The sequence below is a fragment of the Colletotrichum orchidophilum genome (assembly GCF_001831195.1).
Source record: "Colletotrichum orchidophilum strain IMI 309357 chromosome Unknown Scaffold_29.1, whole genome shotgun sequence".
In the NCBI taxonomy this organism is placed as follows: domain Eukaryota; kingdom Fungi; phylum Ascomycota; class Sordariomycetes; order Glomerellales; family Glomerellaceae; genus Colletotrichum; species Colletotrichum orchidophilum.
Genome location: NW_019172985.1, coordinates 155,289 through 177,380, shown reverse-complemented (window position 1 = coordinate 177,380; position 22,092 = coordinate 155,289). Strand labels below are relative to the sequence as shown.

The 22,092-nt window shown below is 53.8% G+C and overlaps 7 protein-coding genes across 7 annotated transcripts; 3 read left to right on the top strand and 4 right to left on the bottom strand.

Annotated features, from left to right (window-relative positions):
• Positions 1–779: 779 nt before the first annotated feature.
• On the bottom strand, positions 780–1,286 carry CORC01_04435 (NADH:ubiquinone oxidoreductase 11.6kD subunit; the record flags this gene model as incomplete). The annotated part of the gene is made up of 2 exons (XM_022616082.1): positions 780–855; positions 1,024–1,286. The coding sequence occupies 2 exons, from the start codon at positions 1,284–1,286 to the stop codon at positions 780–782; spliced, it is 339 nt and encodes a 112-aa protein (XP_022477390.1).
• A 704-nt stretch (positions 1,287–1,990) lies between these two features.
• Positions 1,991–7,049, bottom strand: CORC01_04434 (DNA replication factor Dna2; the record flags this gene model as incomplete). The annotated part of the gene is made up of 5 exons (XM_022616081.1): positions 1,991–4,771; positions 4,825–5,319; positions 5,366–5,461; positions 5,513–6,949; positions 7,002–7,049. 5 exons carry the CDS (start codon positions 7,047–7,049, stop codon positions 1,991–1,993), a joined length of 4,857 nt encoding a protein of 1,618 aa, XP_022477389.1.
• Positions 7,050–8,124: 1,075 nt separating this feature from the next.
• On the top strand, positions 8,125–9,474 carry CORC01_04433 (uncharacterized protein; the record flags this gene model as incomplete). The annotated part of the gene is made up of 1 exon (XM_022616080.1): positions 8,125–9,474. One exon carries the CDS (start codon positions 8,125–8,127, stop codon positions 9,472–9,474), a length of 1,350 nt encoding a protein of 449 aa, XP_022477388.1.
• Positions 9,475–9,794: 320 nt separating this feature from the next.
• On the bottom strand, positions 9,795–11,633 carry CORC01_04432 (uncharacterized protein; the record flags this gene model as incomplete). Its single annotated transcript, XM_022616079.1, has 1 exon — positions 9,795–11,633. The coding sequence occupies one exon, from the start codon at positions 11,631–11,633 to the stop codon at positions 9,795–9,797; it is 1,839 nt and encodes a 612-aa protein (XP_022477387.1).
• Positions 11,634–12,545: 912 nt separating this feature from the next.
• On the top strand, positions 12,546–14,403 carry CORC01_04431 (cytochrome P450; the record flags this gene model as incomplete). The annotated part of the gene is made up of 4 exons (XM_022616078.1): positions 12,546–12,868; positions 12,917–14,085; positions 14,203–14,304; positions 14,378–14,403. The coding sequence occupies 4 exons, from the start codon at positions 12,546–12,548 to the stop codon at positions 14,401–14,403; spliced, it is 1,620 nt and encodes a 539-aa protein (XP_022477386.1).
• Positions 14,404–15,270: 867 nt separating this feature from the next.
• On the bottom strand, positions 15,271–18,023 carry CORC01_04430 (uncharacterized protein; the record flags this gene model as incomplete). The annotated part of the gene is made up of 2 exons (XM_022616077.1): positions 15,271–17,009; positions 17,063–18,023. 2 exons carry the CDS (start codon positions 18,021–18,023, stop codon positions 15,271–15,273), a joined length of 2,700 nt encoding a protein of 899 aa, XP_022477385.1.
• Positions 18,024–20,671: 2,648 nt separating this feature from the next.
• CORC01_04429 (uncharacterized protein) lies at positions 20,672–21,070 on the top strand (the record flags this gene model as incomplete). Its single annotated transcript, XM_022616076.1, has 1 exon — positions 20,672–21,070. The coding sequence occupies one exon, from the start codon at positions 20,672–20,674 to the stop codon at positions 21,068–21,070; it is 399 nt and encodes a 132-aa protein (XP_022477384.1).
• Between the last annotated feature and the right edge of the window lie 1,022 nt (positions 21,071–22,092).

The window sequence follows — 22,092 nt, the reverse complement described above, 5'->3', positions numbered from 1 at the left end:
GCCTTTAGAGCGGCATGTAGTAGACTTGTAGATATCCAGATGGAAAGCGTTCAATATGATTGTAAAAAAAATAAAATAAAAAGAAGACCTTCAAAATACGCTGCTTTAACAGTGAGTTAATGTGGCATTGTTGGTAAGGCGAATTCTTTCTTTAATGATGAGAAGACTTTATCGACTTCTAGACTTCTACAAGTCGGTATTAAAATGACACGTAGGTTCAATATGAACAAGCTACTTACCAGACTGAGTCATTTGGTCAAGTTTCTCTATGTAATCCTGCTAGAGCTCCATTGGCGCCATTTGGTCTGTTTCATATCAATCTCTCACCAAGTCCAAACACAAGAATCCCAGGCCGTTGTCACGAAGCTTCATAGCCCTGTAGCAGACATTATCCAAAGCAACTCTAGTCATTCAGAAGGCTTACGAAGATCGAAAGGCCCTCACAGTCTTATAGGAAAAGGTAGAAAAAAGGAAAGCTAGTTCAAGGGCAGGTCATGTACACTTTTTCCGGGGAAAAGGAAAGACACCATTGCCGTGGAGTATCGACAACGAGCTGGCTTTCCCCTCCGCCCTCCGGGGAATTCCTTTCTCTCTTCTCTCCGCTTCATCCATCTTTCAAAGTAAAAAAAAAGTCTTCCACCCTCGCGGCTCGGTTTCTTTGTATTCCGTTCCGTCCCTTTCTAATATTCTTAAAACCAAGCTCCAGGTGAAAGTGCTTCGGGGTCTGTCCGTCGAATACGTCGTGTTCGTAGTCAGTGGTCGTAGGAATGCTTTCCTTTTCACTTCTCAGGGTCCGGCAGGATGCCCTCCTTTTCTAATCTCCGCCTGGCCTCCTCGAGGGCCCAGGTATCGAGTCTATATTGCGGACGGGTAACGTTAGCCGCGGATCAATAGGATGTCCAAATTGCCTCATCCCAATCGAGAATATCAAAGTGACCCAGCCCTTGCCCTGGTCCATTTGAGGTACCACTCTATACGGTGCACGCCGATGGGATATCTGAGACGGAAAGAAGGGCCACTCACGAAGTATCAGGCTTGAAGGCAAGAACAACGCCAGTGGCGATGATGCCTCCACAGAACAGGGTGTAGAAAGGCGTCTCCCAACCCTCCTTCTCGTACTTCTCGCCAGGCTTGACACCCCAGAGCCAGCCGGAAGGAGGATCAAAGTCGGAACCACCACCAGCGCGGCGGGCTGTCAGAGAGAAGGCCCTCGTGGACGCTCCGGCGGCAGTGGTCTTGATGGCGCGGGCGGCGCGGATGGCCACGGTTGGTCGTATCGCCGTCATCGTCGGGGCGGGAAGGAGTCACTTTTCGAGAGAGGAATGAGTGGAGTCGGGACGTCTCAATTGACGTGTTTTCGTTGATGGCTGAGGAGCGGATGGGGTGCGTTCGCGGGCGCGCAGTGCTCGGCTGTTGAGTCGTTTGCACTCACGGGTGCGGTTGTTGGATTGGAGTTGGATTCTCGGACCCATGTCGGGATCGTTAGTCATCCTGAGTCACGTGCAGGTTACCGACTCCACCCGAACCGCGGCCTCTTCGAGCAGCTGAACCCCTGCAAGTGCTTGCCTCTTTTGTCACTCAGCGAGAGGACCCTGAAAAGTGACCGAAGCAATCTAATCGAAAGGCGTGAATGGGTTCCTTGGCTTATAGTGCTCTGATCTTGAGTTGCGTCAGAAGCTCTCCATCGAGATCAAGTTTCCAAGATGTCGCTACGTCTCAGTGATCTTTCAATTAGGCAGCTCTGATATAATCAGCTCGCCGGTTTCCTTGTCACTCGAGAACCGCAATTCGTTGTCTCGTCGTGTTGTCACCCAATCAAATAAAATGCCGTGACAAAGTTAAGACATGATTCTCTTCTTTGTGATAGGTAAACCGCGTCGACGTCCTGAATTTCCGTCTTGATAGTCCAATAACGCCTTACACTTCATAATCCTGACAACATTCAAGGCCAATTGAAACCAGTGCCGATACTCCAAACACTGCGATATCCTCAATAAGCACCGTTCGTAATATCGTTAAGTATATCCCTGAGAATGACTTTATCCTTCATAAGTACTTTCTCTCCAATTTTCGCCCGTTTAGGCTCCGGCCGACGATTTTCCTTCCCCAAGGCCAGCTTGGGGGCCTTTCGTGGGCTGACACCCTTTCTCGGGCTCATGTTCTTCTTCGCCTTCATCGGAGACACGCCGCTGGCCGTCAACTGCGTCGCCGTGTCGTCAAAAAAGTGGCTATCCATTGCGTCAGGCGGCAGGTCGTAGATCCAATCTTTCTCTTCCATGAGGCCGATGAACTTGCTGAGCATCTCGTCCTTTCCGCTGCCCTTCAAGGTGCTCTTGCTTCCTACTACAAGCAGCTTCGTCTTAGCGCGAGTGAAAGCAACGTTGATGCGTCGCCAATCCTTCAATAGTTCGCCGATACTGCAGCTCTCGTTACTCCGAACCAAGGAGAGAATAACGACATCCTTATCTCGTCCCTGGAATCGATCGGCGGTGTGCATCTCCACGCCCACATGGCCGCGAAGGCCATGTTTAAGTAAAGATAATTGAGAGCGATAGTGCGTCATCACTCCGATTTCCCCGTCAGGTACACCTATTGTAAGGAGACCCTCGACGAGTTGAACTACAATGCGTGCTTCGGCTGGGTTGACAATTCGATTGCCCTTTGCCTCTTCTCGGGTAAGAGATTGGATAGTATCGGTGTTGACAAACCTTACTCGAGCTTCGCTATCCAGCAAGTCTCGCAACCAGCAGCAGTTTTGGTTCATGGACGTACACACAGACTTCGGAATCCCTAGCCTGAGCATTGATGTTGAGTCGTAATGAAGGCTCTTCAGCGCACTCATGTCGGGCACGTCGAGCTTTTTGAATCGCAGCTCCTCAGTACCACATCGCAACCTCCCTTTGTAGATCAAAGTATTGCTCAGAGTCATGATATCCTCGCACATGCGGTATTGGTGCTCCAAGTTGACCACCGAGTCCGGATGCGTGTCAGAGAGAAGCTTGAACAAGCTCACATCGAGCCCACCTTCTCGAGCTTCTTCGTTCTGAACCAGGGGAGGAAGCTGGTTGTGATCTCCCACAAGTACAAACGTCTTTGCCATCCTGATTGGCCCTAAACAAATAGGTAGCGTTATCTGAGAGGCCTCATCAACAATACAGTAGTCGAATGTACGCTCATTGAAGAGAGCATGGCCAACGCCGAGACAAGTAGTGGCAACAATGGGTGTATCGTGCCACGCTTCCTTGATCTGCTCAAAAGAGTTCATCGGCTGGCCAGCCAGGATCGCGAATTGCTGGACCTCTGGGTGAACCTTGGCGGGAGCGCCGAGTCTGAGGACCGGGGTCTGGTCGTTCTTGAGCTTCAGGAGAATGTTGTCGACGGCAGTGTGCGTGTACGAAGTAAGAAGTACGCTCTTCCCTTGAGAGACCAAAGCCCGAATGATATGTGCAATAGTTGTGGTTTTTCCGGTGCCAGGCATCCCAAGAACTAGCGCATAGTCCTGGGCACTCATAACCTTCTCGATCGCTCGGTGCTGGTCAACATTCAGAGACTCTCGATCGGCTACGACGTATTGTGTAGGTGCTGCCTTGAACCTTGGCGCTACCAAATCCACCACAGCGCGACGGATTTCTCGAGACCCGAAGACGCCTTCAGCCATGGTCTGCACAAGGTTATTTCGAACTGTGGCCATGCCATTGCTGAACTCGTCTTTGTCAAGCCGATAGCGGATAGGCGCTTGTTTAATTTTGCCCTGGGATTGATCTGCTGTGCAACCCTCAGGCGCGACCTCCATAATGCTAGCAAAAACTTGATTGTCGTTTTCATCGAAACCGGGCTGCTTGATGCGGGCGTTGTGCAGGCGCCGGTCGACGGCTACACTGATTCTCTGTTTTCGAACAGAAATGACGTAGCCCAAGGCGAGGGCAAAGTGACCTTGTTCATCCGAAACGACTATAGGCTCTCCAACATTCAACTGTGACTCCAGGAAAGAATGGCCTGAATTTGGGACTCTCTTCACGAAGGTGTACTTGAATCGGTTGATCTTGGAAGTGCCCAAGTCCTCAGACGTCGAGCCCTCTTCAATGATGACGTCGGAATGGCATCTTCCCACTTTCTCTCGATCCTGGCTGACCATCGTCCAGAGTTCTCTCTTTAGCTTCTGGGTCTCTTTCTCTTCTTTCGTCAAGAGATTCTCCCATTTGAGGAAAAACTTTTGGTGCTTTGGCGTGAGGTGCTTGACAACTTCATCAAACTGCTTATCCATGCCACTCGTTTCTCCATCGCCGTCGTCGGCGAGCTTGTGGTAAATAAAGCAAGACGTCTTTGCATAGCACTTCCCACACATGTTCTTGCTCCTCTTCATAGGAGGCAGTTGAACGCTCCGTTCTCGAATGTGACAAGCTAGTTGATTTCGCTGCATGATCATGTGCCGTAGTTCATGCCGGATGGTCGGAATTCGCATTGTTTGTGACGTTTCCATATAGTAGAGAATTCCATACACAATGTTCAAGTCGTATCGATCGGAAAGTAACAGGTTATAAAGCGCAGTCTGTGCCATGTGATTGCTGTTGGCATGTTTACCCGTTTTGACTTCGAACGGGACGGTAAGCGTTTTGGTGTCTTTGCCATCCTTCAAGGTGACTTGGACGGTGGCATCGATATTTCCCTTCAATCCATACATGGGCGACCAAACATGTTCCTCGACATCGAGCAGTTTGCTGACGCACATATTGGCCTTCTTGCCATTGCGATCGAGAACAACAGCATCGAGCTTTCACCAATATTAGTCATGACTGCTAGAAGGGAAAGAAGGACATGACATACGTTCGGCTGAGGGGCCACGAAGGCTGTGGCCCAGCAGCTCAACTCCGTCATTTTCGACTGGAGATGTTCCCTAGCGATGCTGGTGCTGACTTTTATTTTGTACAGGTCCTCAATGTGTTTCTCCATAACTCTATCAATGACGCCGCTTAGAAACCGGAGATCCCATTGATTAGCCATGAGAGCTTCTTGGAATATTTCATGCAACATAGTCCCGTAAACCAAGGGAGCAGTAGCTTCGCTGGTTGCCTTTACACGGTCCTGTAATACTGCTCGGCGCATGCAGCTGAACGAATCAGCAACGACGGTGGCAGATACCAACTGATCTGGGTGCAGGATCAAGATATTATGCGAATCGTCAATGATGCATTGACCGCTGGCTGAGAATGTTCCGATAACATGCACATATGCCTTTGCGTGTGCTGGCGTTTCAAACCAATCACCTCGAAGGTGGATCGTTTTCATGGCCTTACTGTTGTCGGCTTGAATGATGAGAATCTGGCCACAGGTTAGCGACTGGTGTTGAATCAATAAGTCTACCTACCTTCTCTAATCGAGAAAGCCCGCGCTCGTCGGTGTATTCGTTGTCTAGGACATTGGTCACCAGATATCGCTGGATAGCTTTGGGCTTTTGGTTTTTCTACCTTCATCTTAGCGTTTGCTACCGTGGTAGTCGTTCATCGGGACGTACAGCTGTCGCCGGCGAGGCTTGTGGCTGCTGGACCGATTGAGTCGCAGCAAGCTCTGCCGCATCGAAGTCGAAATCTCCCCCAAAGTCGTCTCCGAAGGCATCATCCAAGTCGTCCTGTTCAGGAACAGGTACGCTTATTGCGCCAAGAGGCGATTTTGCAAACGGCGTTTGGGATGCTGTGTTTGCTACTACGCTCTCCAAAATGTCCTCTGCAGCCTCGAAAATGTCATCGTCCAAGTCGCCGAACTCATCGTCTAGGCTAACGCTGCTTTGCTTGTTGGGTTGGACGGAAGCAGGTACGGGAGTAGGCGTGCTTGGCCTAGCTTCTTTCTTGGAGTTTGACAGACTGATACTGGCTTCAAGCTCGAGAAAAGTGTCGTCATCAAACTCGTCGAAGTCGTCAAAGTCAACATCGCCGTAATCAGACTCCGCCAAACCCGCGTTCGTCTTCGGGTCCAGCCCTAGATCCTGGGCCACACCGATGTCAGAGGTGTTTCCTGCAGGTGGTAGATTCGGGGCTCGGATTGTTTTCCTTGATGGCGAGAGCAACGGCGGTCTGAATACATTGGTCTTCCTCTTCTTAAGAGATGGCGACTCCATGTCCTGATCGACGAACGGTTCAAAGTCTTCTGGCAGGCTATCCTCTTGCATGCTTCCAGTGACAGTGTCCAATAATGCTGTAACAAGTGAGTTCTTTGAACTGTCGGTCGTCTCCCGCGTCAAGGTGCTAGTAAAAGAGGGCGCATCCGAGCGTTCTACTCTTCGTCTCTTTGGCCAGTTGAGACCGCAACTGATTGCCCTGCGCAGGCTGCCATCGCCTGCGGGTGCAGGTGCCGTCTTGAGGTTCCGCGGTGATGAAGAGAACATTAGATTCGCGAGTGTGGGATTCGTGAGACCGAGTGGCGTCACGTTTCCGTTGCTGGTGAGGGAGAAGCGGTCCCATAGTTCCAAGGTCGGATCAGCATGTGGCGATTTGAGTGCTTCGCTCAGCTTCTTCACGTTGACAGCCGGCGTGGTAGGTTTATCGTTTGGTGCGGGGGATGATATGGGAGACGAGCTCCTGGCCCGTTTGCGGCCTTTCCTATGCATCATTGGCGAGAGGGCGGCGGCGTACGTCCGGTCGTTCTTGTCCCTCTCATTGTTCCACAGAATCCGCTCACTAGGAGATGTTTGTGTTTTTTCTTCCTTGGGGGCGTTCGACGCCATCAGGTCGTGCCAGCTCAGCTTCGTCGATGGGGTGATGGCGATGTCGTCTCGGGTCTGTCGAACCCCATCTTCCGTTGCGGTGCCATTTTCCTGCTCCGCAGTCTCTGCCTTGATTGCAGACTGGAATTGGAATTGGTTCAGCTTGCTCTTCGTTTTGTCGGAGACGGGCGCCAGAGGCCGGGACGTTTGGACATTCACCGGATTGCTCTTCGAACGTTGCCACGAGCGGTTCTATAGTAAAGTCAGCAGGCATCGCATGGAGGGAACGTGTTTTGGTGTCGACCTTTGATGGGAGGCCGACATGTTCCGAATATGACTTCTTGAGAGGCATATCGGCGGGTTTGGCTTCTCAATGCCAAAGCAAGCTATCGTGAACTTCTTTGTAGGTTCCAATCATGCCAGTGCAAGGGTGTGAAGAAGCAGTTGGGGCCCTCGAGGAAGTGTTAGAGTGGTGGCCCCCTCAGCGCGCTTGGAACGCGTTCTAGCTCCACGTTTGTTTAATACCTACGCGTCGCTGCACGTTCCCGGCGACATGTGGGGCACTTGGGGATGGTGGACAACCTAAGTAGGTAGGTGATTGCCCCTGCAACGAGCAAGCCCATCCACATCAACTTTGCAACTCGGGCAAGCACGCTTGGTTCATTCCGGGATGTTTTGCTGCCGCGAATTCAATGTACCTTGTGTGGAGTAGGAGGCGATGAGCGCTTGCCCATGCACCAGAACTTTGACAGTCGTGAACTTAATGGTCGAAAATAGGAGTGCCCTAACTTACCTAACGCTGCTTGACGCATTGAGAGGAAATGGGTTGAATATATCAGGTGCGTGTTCAATTGAATAAAAGGTCAGAGGCACAATGCTTTCGTAGGAATTATGGGCGGAGACTCAAATAGAGAGAACGCTTGGCCACGAAATCTCAAATTCTAAGTCTCTCACTGCTGCAAGCATCGAATCTCATAACCCTTCCCCGCCGGGGAGGCCAGGCGGGTAACTGGTTCAAGGAGTGATTGCCCAGTGAGGACGACAAACATCCTGACGCTGGATCTCGCGGTTTCACCGGTGATACGCACGGAATCGGTCGTGTTGTGCATGTCGCGGCGTCCCGAACTTGACATGGAGAAACTCTCTGCCGATAGCCCGGGAAGCTCGGGGAGTTGTCTCCACTTTGCCGATGCAGGTATGGGTCCACTAGAGCTCCAACTGCCCACTGGAGAGCTCTATCCGGTTACGTCAGGACTCTCACCAACATCAACAGGTGAATCGTCTCTGGATGAGTGACCTGACCTAACCACGACCACGAACCCAACAATTGGCCTGTCACCGATTCAATTAGTTGCCTCTCTTTTTTCTCTCGCAACTTTGGCAAATAAGTGTCAGGTCAATTGAGACCTGGCAGTGAAGCCGATGATATGGCATTCCCCACCCCAAGCGACGACAATGGCTTTGGCCCAGACATCGTCGGCCCTCCCGACTATCAGATTCCCAACCCGCAGCTTACACTCCTACAGCGCCTTCTCTTTCGCAGTCCCGATCAATATTCCGCAAACATGAAAAAGATGCTGAGCGCCGCGGCTGCAGGCATGGGCCGCCATCCCACCCAGGATGAGGTTAATGTCCTCTGCCACATAGCTTACAAGGAAGCCGCAACAGCAGCCTGGACTATTCCCGTAACTATTGGATTGGCCGCTATCTTGACTTGGAATACCCGTGGCACCTATCGCTTCCCTTTCTACCAGCCCAAGTTCATCAAATTCAGTCCCGATGCTTTCCCGACTGCTTCTAGGCCGATTCTCCAGGGTCGTCTTGCGAACCGGACCTGGCACCACACGAGGTTTGCAGCCTACTTTGTGCTCTCTAGTCTCGGTATTGGTCCTTTTGTCGCCTCGTATGCCACGTCAGTGGCTGTCGCATCCGCCGCTCGTGACGAACGTCTAAGTCAGTTCCGCAAGGACATGAAGCCGGAGAGGCTGGTCCAGGTGGCCGCTGACAAAATGCCACCCGCTATCTTGACGCGCCAGCGCCAGCGGACTGCAGCCGCTGTCAGTCAACTCGAAAGGGAGTTGGCCAAATTTCCCTCGGAGGAGGAAGTAGCTCAAAAAGCTGGACCCGAAAACGCGGAGAAAGAGGTTGAGGGGCTTCGGCAAACAGTCTTGTTTGTCCAAGGCAAGATTGCCGAGTACCGAAGGATATTGGATCATATCGATGGAGTCCTCGAGAAGAGGGGCGAAGGCAGCGCTGGAGATGACGGGTCGGCGCAGAACAAGGACTACGAGACCCTTTCTGCGTCAAGCTCCACAGGAGGCTACACTTCACCTATGGAACCCAACTACGCTTCTCCGACAAGCTACTCAAGAGATCCGCCATCTTCCGAAGGCAGGCCAGGGTGGGGCTCGGGTCAGCAGAGCTCATCTGCCCAGCGAAGCAGCAGTAGCAGCCGCAGCGGGCCTTCAGACGACTTGGACTACGACGATGCATCGCCTCTTGCACCCGCCGCCCGGTCTGAGGCATCATCTGCCCCTAGCACTGGCTCAGCGTGGGACCGTTTGCGACAAGCCTCAAGACAGCCCCCGCGAACTTCCGGGAGTGCCACCCAGGGCCAACAGGGTGAAGCCAAGGGTGCGGATTACTATGCGTACGACGCCGCTGACAAGGAGAAGAACGCAGAGAAGGACAAGGCCCAGGCCGAGTTTGATGCGATGCTCGAGCGGGAAAGAAGGGGGAACGCGGGGCAGGGCAGTGAACGGAACAGCGGTTGGTGACATGTCCCACTACTCTCTACCCGGCGCCGAAGTTTTCGCTGTCAGGATTTTTGGAGTTGTTGTTGCCAAATCACATTATATACCTGTCTGAATATACTATCTTCTCACTGTACTTTGAACTACATCCGGTTTCTAAGGCCCGGACATACCAAAACTATGCGGGTATTCTTCTGGAGACTATGACTGCGTCCCTTTCGTAGAATTTTTACTTTTCCTTATGCCTCCGCGTGGTTCTTCGCTTCTGGTCTATTAGGAGCTCTGATCCCCCCCCTGTCAACTATGAACTCCCATGAATTCATTCAATCTTCTCCCTCTCATCCTCAAAACGTGAAATGAGTAGGCCGCCAGAAACTGGGATCCCATCGATGCCACGCCGCGGTCTTGGGCGGAGTCTTACTCCACCACTCTCGAAACTGCGGCGCGCCGACTTCGTCAGTGAAACGCTGCGTAAGCCGAGGCATAAACAGGCTCATCGACGTTCCGGGCGCCAACAGCGCGTCGCCCGTCTCCGCGAAGCTAAAGTGCGAAGCCCCCGCGCTCCAGCCCCTCTTCTCGGCGGCGGAGGCCACAGCCGGCGCAACCTCATCTTGCTCCGCGTAGCCGGGGACGGTGGTAGAGAACTCGGCCACGGCGCCCGCGAGCCCGACGTAAAAGGAGTCGGACACGTCCGAGGCCTTGGCCAGCGAGAAGACGCGATTCGTCGTCGAGCGGACGGCACCCCTGAAGGGCTGCACGTGGAAGCGGTAGTTGGGGCGGTAGTAGTCCCGCTGAGAGTACTCGTGCCAGATGCATTTCCGGCCGCGGGGGTGGTCGCACCCGACACCGCGCATGCTCAGTGGGCGGCTGCTAGTGCCCCGCTGAGGGTCCGGGAATGGCGTGCCGGACCAGCACGGCAGGGCGGCGGAGTGGTAGTAGGACTTGGCCCAGCGGAAGTCGAACACCTTGAGGGCCTCGAGCTCGTTGCTGCCCGCGACGAAGTGGTCTGAGCCGTAGGTCAGCAGCGAGGAGTGCGTCTCGAAGGGCTGGTACATGTCCCGGTAGAGGACGTCAAAGGGCGACGGGGTGCGGATGTCAAGGAGGCGGATAGTGCCGTCGTCCCAGGCGCTGAGGAGGAGGTTCGTGTGGCCCGAGGGACCTGGGTTGACCGGCTGGATCACGCGGGCGGTAAGCTTCTTGCCCGCATCTATGCCGCGGGAGACGAGGAGAGACGTGTGCTTGGAGGCGAGGTTTGGTGTGAAGCCCGCAGGGGTAACGGTGAGGTAGCGGATCGGGTCCGTGTCGTTGGAGAGCGCGCAGACGATGGTGTCGTTGTTGAGGGCCTTGGCTGAGTGGATGAATTGCTTCCTACCCCCTTGGCCGGGAACTTGGAATGTCTGCGAGTCTAGCGGGAGAGCGGCCCCGGTCTCGTCTGCGGCCAGGGAAAACAGACTAATGGTGGCGCGGTTGCCCGCGATCACCGATGTCTGGTTCGGCAGGGTATCAATGGACCCAATAGACGTCCACGTAGTAGCTTCGAGACCTCCAGTGGGCGTAGGGATCTTGAAAGTTGAAAGAGCCTTGCCAGCGCTGCCAGGCGCTGCTGAGACGAGCTGCAAATCACCGTTGGCCCTGCCGACGAGCATTCCCAACTTCCCGTTTGGCTCGGCCAGATGGATGGCGGTGACATCTCCCACGCCCGCTTCGTAACCTTTGGTCTTGCCCTCCATACGGAACCACGCATCGGACTCTCCGCGGCTGTTGTGTGGTCTGAACCTGCCGACGACATCCTCACCAGCGCCCCATGTTACAAGCTCCCAGCTGTTGTCAAAGACCAGGCGAGCGTCGATGACGGGATGGAAGGGACGGCCCGCGTTGGTGAAGCCCGTAAAGTAATTGCCATCCCGGCGACGGTTATCTGTGTAGGCTGTAGTCTGGAAGGCCTTCATGTCCCATGCGCGCGCCTGGCGCGTAAGGGTGTTTGCCAGCTCGCCCCATTTGGGAGACTTGCCTAGGGGTAGGGAATGCAGGGGAAAGCAGGTCCTGACGAAGGTGCGCCAGCCGTCCTCGTTGAGGAGGAAGTGCAGGTGCTTACACGACGATGAAAGGCGGGCTACATCGCGGGCGGTGCTGAGGTGAGAGACGATCTCCAAGACGACATCGTCTGGGAGCTGGTCAAACATTTTGTTCTTGGTTTAAGAGTCTGTTCTGAGGACTCTGCTTATTTGGTTTGATGGTTGGTTTATTGGTGACATGGAGAGTGAGGGGGTTGTTAATTGAGATATGATGAGAGACGATGGGTTATAGAGAGAGAAGGTGGATTGGAAGTGAGATACTGACGGGCGAGATGTGTATGTGATGGCTATGAAAGACGAGAAGGGGGGTGGAAAAGTCTTCTTAGTATTGTGGAATATTCTGTGAAGTAGCTTGTACGAGAAACCTTGTGCCAGATCATGTCTTGATGTATAGATATATCAAAAGTCTTTCACGTCCCAAATCCCGGGGGTGGCAACAACCAAAGCTATCACAAGAGCTGTACGAGGTCAGCATTGAAGCTGTCAGCCAGCCCACATACAAAGAGTCACAATGACCAGGCACCGTGTCTGGAGTCAGGCCCAGGTAGGATTGGTGGGTTTCTCTATGACACAGAGCACCCCGGTAGGTGCATACAAGGCAGCTACTCATAAGTTGGAGGCGTGCGCTTAAAGTACCTAGATCGCCAATCTGCCACACCCCGGCGCGTGGTCCGTGTTTTCGAGACACCAATGTACAGATGACCCCGCTGTTAGTGCAAGTCAATGGCAACTCAGAGCAACTCCAAGATAACGCCGGCGACAAGAGTGATAAGGTCTACGATAACGACTACTCTACTTCGTCTAGACATGCTAAGAGTCGGGGCATAGGGCGTACTTGTCACTCAAGGCGCAGTTACCAGATAGTTGCTTGAATGCTTCAAACTCAGTCTCACAAACCTCAACCTCTCGTCTCACTTAGCGAGCGACTCCAAATTCCCTACTTACATGGAAGATCTGAATCAGTAAGGGAATCGAGTCACCTTCAGATTTGGAACCTACTAGCGAGCTTCTTTTAGCAGTATGGGCTTCAACTTGGTACCCGTTGCCGTCGCTAGCGTTGCGGCATGGCTGGTCTACAAATTCGTTCTACATCCTCTCTTCATCTCTCCTCTGTCAAAGATCCCGGTCCCACATTGGTCATGTCACATCTCTCCCTTCTGGATCCTGTACATGCGAAAGTACAACCGCCAGAACCGCTCCCTACACGAAGCGCACCTCAAGCTCGGTTCGGTCGTGAGGATTGGTCCCAATGAGCTGAGCGTCGACGGCTACGATGCCCTCAAGACGGTGTACCAAGGAGGCTTCGAGAAGGACCAGTGGTACTCCATCTTTGACAATTACGGGTGAGTTCCCTATATTCGGGGGAAGCTTCCTCGCTAACATTTCCTCAGCGTCCCAAACATGTTCTCGACCCTCTCCTCAAAGCCTCACTCCCTCCGCAAACGCATGGTCTCAAACGCCTACGCCAAATCCTTCATCCACGCCTCTGAGCCCGCAAAAGCCCAGTCCCGCGCCATTCTTTTCGGCCGCCTCCTACCCCTGCTATCCGCTTCGTCATCCAGACACATTGGCAGCAGCCCCGGCATTGACGTCTTTTCCACCTTCCTCGCCTCCACCATGGACTTCATCACAGCCTACGCCTTTGGCCTCCGGAACAGCACAGACTTCCTGAGGCAAAAGGCCTACAGGGACCACTGGCTCCAGCTCTACCTCGCGCGCGCGAGCCACGGCTTCTGGCCGCAGGAGATGCCGCGCCTAACGGCGCTCTGCTCCCGGTTCGGGATGGGGTGGAAGCTGTACCCGTCGTGGGTGGACGATGCCAACGTTGAGATTTGGGCGTGGAATCAGCAGCTTTGCGAGAGGGCCCGGAAGAACGTTCATCAGCATCAGAATTGCAGTACCGTTGCAGACGAGGCAGAGAAAGACGTTGCGGACGAGCCCGTCGTGCTCCGCGCCATGGAGGCTGGTATCGAAAAAGAGCATCATGTGAATGGGAAGGAATCCATCCTCTATGAGACCACGATCCTCCAAAAGGAAGCATCTGTGGCCTCGGAGATACTAGACCAGGTCCTGGCAGGCCAAGAGACCGCGGGTGTAGCACTTACCTACCTCGCCTGGCACCTCTCCAAATCCCCCGATCTCCAACAGAAGCTCAGAGAAGAGCTCCTCAAGGTGTCGCCGGACCTTCGGATGCCAGCAGGCACAGCTCTGCCTCCATCCCTCCCCGACCCGAAACACGTCGATGCCCTCCCCACCCTCCACGCGGTGGTTATGGAGACCCTCCGGCTCCACGCCCCGATCCCCGGCCCGGAACCCCGCCGGACTCCACACCCGTCCTGCCGGCTCGGCGACTTTCAAGTACCGGGCGGCGTCCGCGTCGCGGCGTTGGGGTACACCCTCCACCGCAACGCAAAGGTGTTTCCGAACCCGGAGGTATGGGACCATACCCGCTGGCTAGAGTCGCAGACCAGCGAGGCGCAACGGAGGGAGATGTTAAGATACTTTTGGGCTTTCGGGAGCGGTGGGAGGATGTGCGTTGGGTCCAACTTTGCAATGAATGGTAAGCTCTTCCATTCCAAAGAAAAAAAATTGTTTGCTTTCCCCCCCCCCCTTTTTTTTTTGTTTTTCAAAAAAATTAAAAATTGCCTGCTGACTCTACAACCCCCCTCCCCTCCAGAGATGAAGCTCATAGCCGCGGCAATCTGGACGAATTTCACGACGCACGTTGTCGATGACGCGGGCATCGAGCAGGATGACACTTACACGGCACGGCCAATAGGTGAACGCTTAATTTTGCGATTTGAACATGTGTAGTAATGTTTCAATGGTAATCTAATCTGCTCGAATCGCAGGCGATTCAAGGAGCACTATTAAATGATGACTCGAGGGTCCATCTTACCCTTGGTGATCTTCACTGCCACTCGCATAATTGACGAGCCTCAGACCTATATCAGGTAGTCGAGCTTGTCTTCGGATTGAGCCTGAAGATCGACCCGAGCCGATTTCAACAATGAATCGTCAGATAACTAGGTGGTGGAATGATAATCGGACCTCAATGAGGCGTGAATGGGGGTTTTACGCATGAGAGGCATTTGAGGGAATTATGGAAGTGAGCCTTTGTGAATTATTGATTTTCAAAATCTAAGACCTCTAGTTCATACTCAGTTTGCGAATTAGTTAACAACCAGAGCCCCAGGCTCTGCACACAGCCGACGTATCTTACAGGAAGCATTTCCTCAAATACTACAACCTTGAATACTGCAATCAACGATTGCAGTTTTCATCATTAACATCACGCCTAAAAGTCTACTCACCTTTAGCAAACATGACGTTTTCCTGACTTGGGGATCTAAGAGGTGCACAAGGCAGTGCCTCATCCCACATGTCGGCCATGTTTACCTGAATCAAAGACTGCGCTGAGTCTTAAGTCGTTACCTTCATAAGCATCCGACAACATCACGCACCAGGCTATGTATGTAATCATCCACAAGCCGACGCGTAGGGCGAGGCTGTCCTTCCATCGGAAAGAGACAACAAACGCAGTATCAAATTGCTACCTATTCAACCAACGCTGCATAGCCATACGGCAAAGTTAGGGAACGTAAAAGTATAGTTGGATGACCCAAAAAACCATCGAACTGAAGAGGAAATTCTTTACGCGAACAGGATGCCGGTCTAGTGCTTTTTTTTCTGCATCATGCCACATACCAATCACTCACTCTCATGCCGGCCAGTCTGCAACATTTTATGCTGCCTCGCCTCCGGGTTGCTCGACCGCAGGCTCGCCGATAGTATTGGCGGCGAGGTTCTTGACGACCTCCTTGAGTGCCTCGGTGTCATCTGCAGCTTCCTCAGGCTTAGAAGCCTCGGCCGCAGCCACTTCGGCAGTCTCTGCGACAGGTTCCTTGGCAGTAAGCAGCTCAGGCGCCTTTGCCTCAGCCGAGACTTCGGGCTTAACTTCCTTTGTCTCTGCTGCTGTGCTGGCGACCTCCGGAACTGACTCCTTCGTGGGTTCCTCTTTTGAACCATCGTCGACTTCCAGAATACCACTGTCACCGATGCTCCAGCATATTCTGAGAGGAGAGAATGAGAGTGTAGGGCCGGACTTGGCCTCAGCAGCAGCGGGAGCTGGGCTCTTTGCCGCCGGAGCCCTACGCTGGGGGCCACGAGCACGACCTTTCCTGGCATCGGAGAGAGGTGCCTTCTCTTTCTCCTCGGCAATATCCGCCGCCGGGGATTCTTCCTTCTTCGGGGCAGTAGGACCCAATTGGAGACGCTTGTTAAGGTCAGACAGGAAACCAGCTTGGAGCGCCGCGATCTTGCCTCCGGCAGGTTTGCCAGGAATAGCTGGCTTCAGCTTAGGAGCGGAATCTTGGTCCTTTGAGTCGATGCCGGAAGGAGGGATTTTGGAAGGACGAGCTGGGATCAAAGGTTTTGACTTCTCCGAGACAGCTGGCTTGGTTTTGTCCTCGCTTGCTGAATTCTGTTTTCTCGGCCGATCAGGAACGGAAGGCCGCTCTGCAGTAGCGCTGGATTCTGAACCCTTCTTCTGCGGGCGGACTGGCACAAACGGCTTTTCCACTGGAGACTCTTCCTTCAGCTCCGGTGTGTCCACTGTAGCCTCGTACATGGCGCTTTCTGGTGTATCCTCCCAGACGTCGCGACTGGGAAATCGATTCGACATGGCTGGGCGGGCCTCTTGTTTGACCGTCTGGAGGGCGGCAGGCACTGGCTTCATCTGCTTTGCATCCACCCCACGACCTTCCTGCTCTGCGAGTTCTTCCTGTCTCCGGGCAAACTCTAAGGCCGGATTCTCAATGGGAAGGTCGGAACGGCGTCTGGAGGAAGGGCGTTCTGATTCTGTGGGCTCTGGGGTCGAAACTTCGGCAGTATAGTTGACGCTGTCGGGAGCGTCCTCCCATACGTCCTTGCTTGGGAACTTGTGACGAGGCTTCGAACCAGTTGCCTCGGCCTCAAGCTTCTTGGCCTCCGGGCGCTCCTCGTCGAAGAGTGGCTCATACTCTTCGACGTCCTCAAGTGGAGTGGAAACCAGATCGGTTTGTGACTGGTTGTTGTAAATGCTGGTGGGTCGACTAGTGGGACGGTTCGGTTTCTCCATCTCAAAGGCACTGCCGGAGCGTTCTGGTGGGGGCTCGACGGCGGGCTGAAGATCATAAGGATGGACGTCATTTTCGAGCTCATCTTCGGCCAAGATAGGTGCCTTGTACTTGTTCTCGTGTCCAGGATCGTGGGACACGAAGCTCCTGCGGCGATTGTGAGACTCGTCTACATGGATTGTGCCGTCATCGCTTCCGTTAGCATTGTCCGGAGAGGATACGGAAACTTGAGGATGGAAATCCTTCACGGGACTCTGAGGCGATTTGATGCGCTGAAGTTCAGGAGAGGAGATGCGAGAGGTGTACTCCGCCGAAGCCTGGTATCCAATCTCTTCACTGGGGGTACCGACATACGACGCAGAGGTTCCTGTTCGAATTAGCCAATGTCTCAATGTGTGTGGTTTTGTTTGCACGACTTACCCATGCCAGAGCCTCGGCTATGAGTCTCCTTGACGATCTTGTTCAGGTCTGTGCTGCTCATGGCGTAGTCGTTTTGACGGTCATGGAGAGAAGATTTGCAGTCCTTCCTCAGGAAATCGGGATGCTTATCGTACCAGGCCTTCTCGAACTTGTCGGTGGGCAAAGCTGAACTGTGGCCATGAAGACCATAGCTGCCAGGAGGAAGCTCATTGAAACCGCGCGAGCTATGCTTGCGGGAGTGGTTTCGGGGGGTTCCCGATCTGAGTCCCTCGGGTGCAGCAGAGCCTGGCGCAGGAGACGGAGCCTGGACGTCACCGAGGTTGGGGTTCATGGGAACACGTTGGCCAATCTCGGGAATGCCATGTTCCTCGTCGCCAAAGGCGCTTTCTGATTTTTGAGACATGGCGCTGGAGCTTGCCTTCTTTCTGAGACTGCTAGGCCTGGTGTCGTCGCTGCTAGGCTTGCCAATACCATAGGAGGCAGCCTTATCCGAGTCGGTACGGGTCACCGCCATAACTCTCTGTTTGGCACTCTGAGCCGGAACAGTTGGCTTAGGAGCGTGAAGCTTGAGATCTTCCGCAGCGAAGCGGGTGTGCTCTGGTGATGCAGGTGCCTTAGGAGGCGACTTGGCAAGTCCCTCGTTGATGGCATCGTATTCGTTGCCCTCCTCACCAACGGAGGGCATTGACACGCTACCGGGGCGGTGATGGATGGGATCATGCGAAGAGAGGAAACCATTACTCGGTGAAGAACGAGTAGCCTTGGGACTCTTGGAGAAGGGGCTCTCGTTCAATGGAGAGGGCGCATAGCGATCGGGGTTCGGGGAGACGGAGCGGTCGAAACGCTTGATGGGACGAGGAGGAATCTTGGGGAGAGACGAGGTGTTGGTATTCTCCTCCTTTTCCTGACTCCTAGAAGGTCGGGGAGGGATGACCGGTTGTTGTACTGATACGGTCGACATTTTGACTGTGTGATTGGCTCGAAGACGTAAAAAAAAAAATCAGAAGTAGAACGACTCGCGGTCGAGTTGAGGATGATTGGAGGCGCGGTTTGTGGTAGTTGGGGCCGGGGGAGATTTTGTTCTACACGCGACTAGAAGCACGCAAGGAAGCGATGGGGGAAACCTGGAAACCTCAGAAGTCTGCAGTTAGTACTTGGTTTCGAGGGGGTGTGTCAAAGCAAGGAGCAGAACGTGCTCCCATCCCCCTTGCTCGCGCCGTTGGTGTCTTGCGGCCCTGTTTTTTTTAGTGCGGGTGGCAGCTGAACGCGAGATAACAAGACTGGAGAGATTGGGATAAGGTGAATTTGGCAAGAAAGACAAGACAGGCAGGGGCGGTGAGGCGGCCAAGCACCGAATGGATGACGGGAAGAATGCGATTTGCTGGGAACAGCAGATTTGAGTTTTGACGCTCAATCTTGGTTGATAAGGTAAGTGGTTTCCGGTGATAAGACGGTGTCGTATCACGAGTAAGGTACACGAGGGAGGCTTGAACCACAGCAGGTAGCCTCCAGAGCTCCAATGCCGAAGATGCGCACACCGAAAGATGGTGATAGCTGAGCCCGCCCTGGCTGAAAAGTCAAAGTGGGCCTGCCCTGTCCTTCCCCAACACCTGCATCAGGCAGGGCGATGGTGGTGGTGGTGGTGGGCTGATAATGTACAGCAAAGCATTGGACGACCGCTTGGAGGAACAAGAGGGATGTGTAATGGGCGGAGCAGCAATAGTAAACCAAGCTCAGCACACCAGGGGGCGAGGAGGAAATCGGGTGGGAAACCAACAATGACGACTGCGGTCTGGAAGGGGAGAGCCACTTACAGCTGGAGGTGAGAGATAAGAGATAAGGTGAGGCGGTGGGAGCGAGACCTCGAGGAGCTATTGGTGATGCTGTTGTAGAATTGGTATTATTGCAACACTCGCGAGGTAAAGAGTAAGTGGATGGTGAGAGAGTCGATTTGTAGGCCGAGTAAACGCATTGAACAGATATGACGAGCGGTTCAAGGGGGGGCAGCAAGTAGCAAAAGTCACCTTGACCCTCGAGCTTTTATATTCTGGCTTGACGAAACCAGCTGGTTCGGTGACGGTCCTGTTGCCGTCTCTCAGCCAGTCACGAGCGACGTATTCCATGGCACAGAAGCAGGGATGCTCGATGCCGGTGCAGCGGGAAGCAGAAGAACAAGTACACGAGTACCTCGAGTACCTTGCCGTCGAGTTGACGTTGTGCCGGCGATGCGCTCTCTTGCGTTGAACGCTGCAGGTTTGAGGGCTTGTTGTCATACAGTAAGTCTCCCCACTTAATTCGCACGGTGCAGAATGATCTGTCTTGAGCGGATCCACAGTACCCCGCCATTTGCCCACTAATGCATCATACGGCATGCGCTGGAGACTGCTCGAGGAAGGCGCAACAGCGGAATAAAAGTCTTTTTCCCTACCTTCCCTTGATGTCGTGTACATTGACGAGTGTACGAATACTTACAGCACCTCTTTCCAACGTTGGGGGACGATGCCCTTCCTTTCCATGATACGAAAAGCAAGCTATTACGGACCAGGCAAAGCAATCTAGCGTCCTGGAAGCAGCTAGCTGATGCAAGGTAGTAAGGTAATTAGTGAGTTGTTCTTTTCTGTTGACTCGCTTTGTTTGTCGTCAATTTGAACCTGAGCCACCCAAATGAATCCTTCACTGTCAGACAGGGACAGCCTACTTCGCACCTATTTCAGGGCCAATGGGAAGAAAGTTGACCAGGAAACTCTCCATCATCCCGCCTCAATCGATCGATCGGAAGCAAGTGCCTTTCCTATCCACATTCACGTCTATTCCTACTGCCGCTGTAACTCTGGGAGAGTCGTCAGAGGCTCAACTGAGTGATGATCCTAGCATAGCGCCAACCAAGACGCTCCGGAGAACTGATTCAACAACACACAAATTCGCCGTCCGTCCACACACCCGCTTTCAGGGGTTCCGAGGCCCTCACTGGAAATAGCAGCAAAAGACGGGGAAATGGGAAAACACAAAAATAAGGGCACTGTGGATTTCCTCGGCCGTCACCTGTCAGCGCCTCGACCAGATCAAACGTGCTCTGCCTCCCATTTGTGTGCTCGCGTCAGCGTCGAAATCTAGAATCAGCAACGCGAAACCAATCCCGTCCCGGGTCACCTGCGCCCTGGGAATGTCCTGCTGGGACACGGGGGGTTCTTTCGTTCCATTCTTCCAACGGGGACAAACTTGGCGCTACGTCCAGGCACATCCGGCCACCCTGCAGCATTCTTCTTCATCTCGTTCTACCGAGTGCGGCCAGAGCCTACGAATACATCGACATCAACATTGCTTGCCCAAGCCATTCAGACGTCAGAGACAATCAAGACATGGCCAGCTTCCTCTCGACAAGTTGACCCTGGACTTGTCCAACAGCGGGCAGGGCAGCCGGTCCCAGATACCCACCGTGGCCCTCATTCATAGTGGACGGCAGCTCCACAGGGCGTCGTCTGGTCCCTGGTCGAGCCCGCCTGCGCCCCAATCGAAACTGTCCACTGAGAAAAGTTCGAAAAGTCACCCGCTGACCATGGCCACCGACCCCCTCCAGACGTCCAGCTTCAGGCGGGCCAGACCCGGGGCATGGGCGGTCCCGAGAGCAGGTACCTTCTCGATTTTGTCAAGTACCTTGCCAGGAACCGGATGCGTGAACCGGGAAACGAGGCCCAAAGAGATACTTGGACCTCAACCGACCATTGCGTCGTTGGCTACCATTCCAACAAGTCTACAGTGCGGCTCGACTCGTGCTGGAACGCCTTTGACTTCCTCCCGCCCCCGAATGTCCAGTGTCGTTGTCTCCCAAGACCAGCCCCACCGTCCAGACCACGAGATGCTACAAGCTCTGCATGGAAAGGGCACCGGCCTGCAGCTGGCCAGGCGACGGTGTCTCGTCCGTTTGGATCTCGATACAACATTTCCCACACAAACACATGCACAAGAGAGGGAGCCGTTTTAGACAACCCTGCCACTGGAACATCGTGATCACTCACAACCCTCTCCCAGTTTCTCTGCTCAGTCTGCAGCTCCTAAACTAGTTGACCCTGCACTGCACAACATGGGTATCCTCCGGAATACGTACTCGTCCTTCACCGCAACAACCAGAGACATGATCCAGTTAATTGAATTTTCCGGCTTCTCGGACTGTGACTGCGGGCGCTTGTATAGGATCATCGCCTGGACCTACACGGCACCGCCTCTCGGGCTTCTATCTCTGGCAACTCGGAAGCACCTAGACGGGCGCCGGAGCGCATGCGGGCTTAATCGAGGCATTTTTCTCGGTGCGGCATTCTCAAATTATCTAGGTTCTCGGGCCATAGTAACAAATGCCTCTCCTGTAAACGAACATTGAAGTCTGGCTTGTGTCGGAAGCTGTTCCCGACGGTCTTTGACGGCCGCTGTCACGGTCTTGGCTCCCTCCCACCGTTCGCGCACAGCCCAGACAGCCGGCTCTTTTTCAGACGGCTAGAACGATCTTTTTTCCGTCAGAATTACGGATGGCTTTGAACTGACGACATCCGAGTGGAGGTCGTTCAGTCACAGAGAATTGGGACCCAGCTTCCAGGCTCCGTTATCTCGCAATGCACTGTCGTTACTAATCGTCACTAGAGACGGAGGAGCCCCATTCTTCGACGATCGATCCACGAGTGTCCCTGAGAAATGGCTCCAGCAGCTGGGCTCTCTTCGGATGATGACAGTTGCTGGAACTCCCTGGCGAAAGGCGGAACCGGGAAACCGATCGTCTCAAAAACAAGCTCCAATTGTATCGAAATTTCCAGCAAGATGATTCCCGAGGTTCTGCAGAAAGGGAACGAAGTCTCCTCTGCCAGACTTTGCGACTGCCTCCCTATCCTTTATTCGTCTTGCAGGACCCTTGTGGGGAGGGAAACGAGGAACACACCGTCCCCGTCGATCAGGACCAGAAGCTCCATTCAGCTTGCTGCATGCTCGCTGTGCCGTCGCCTAGAGCTGGCCACAGCTTTCCAGCGACTCCGTCTTTCCACAGC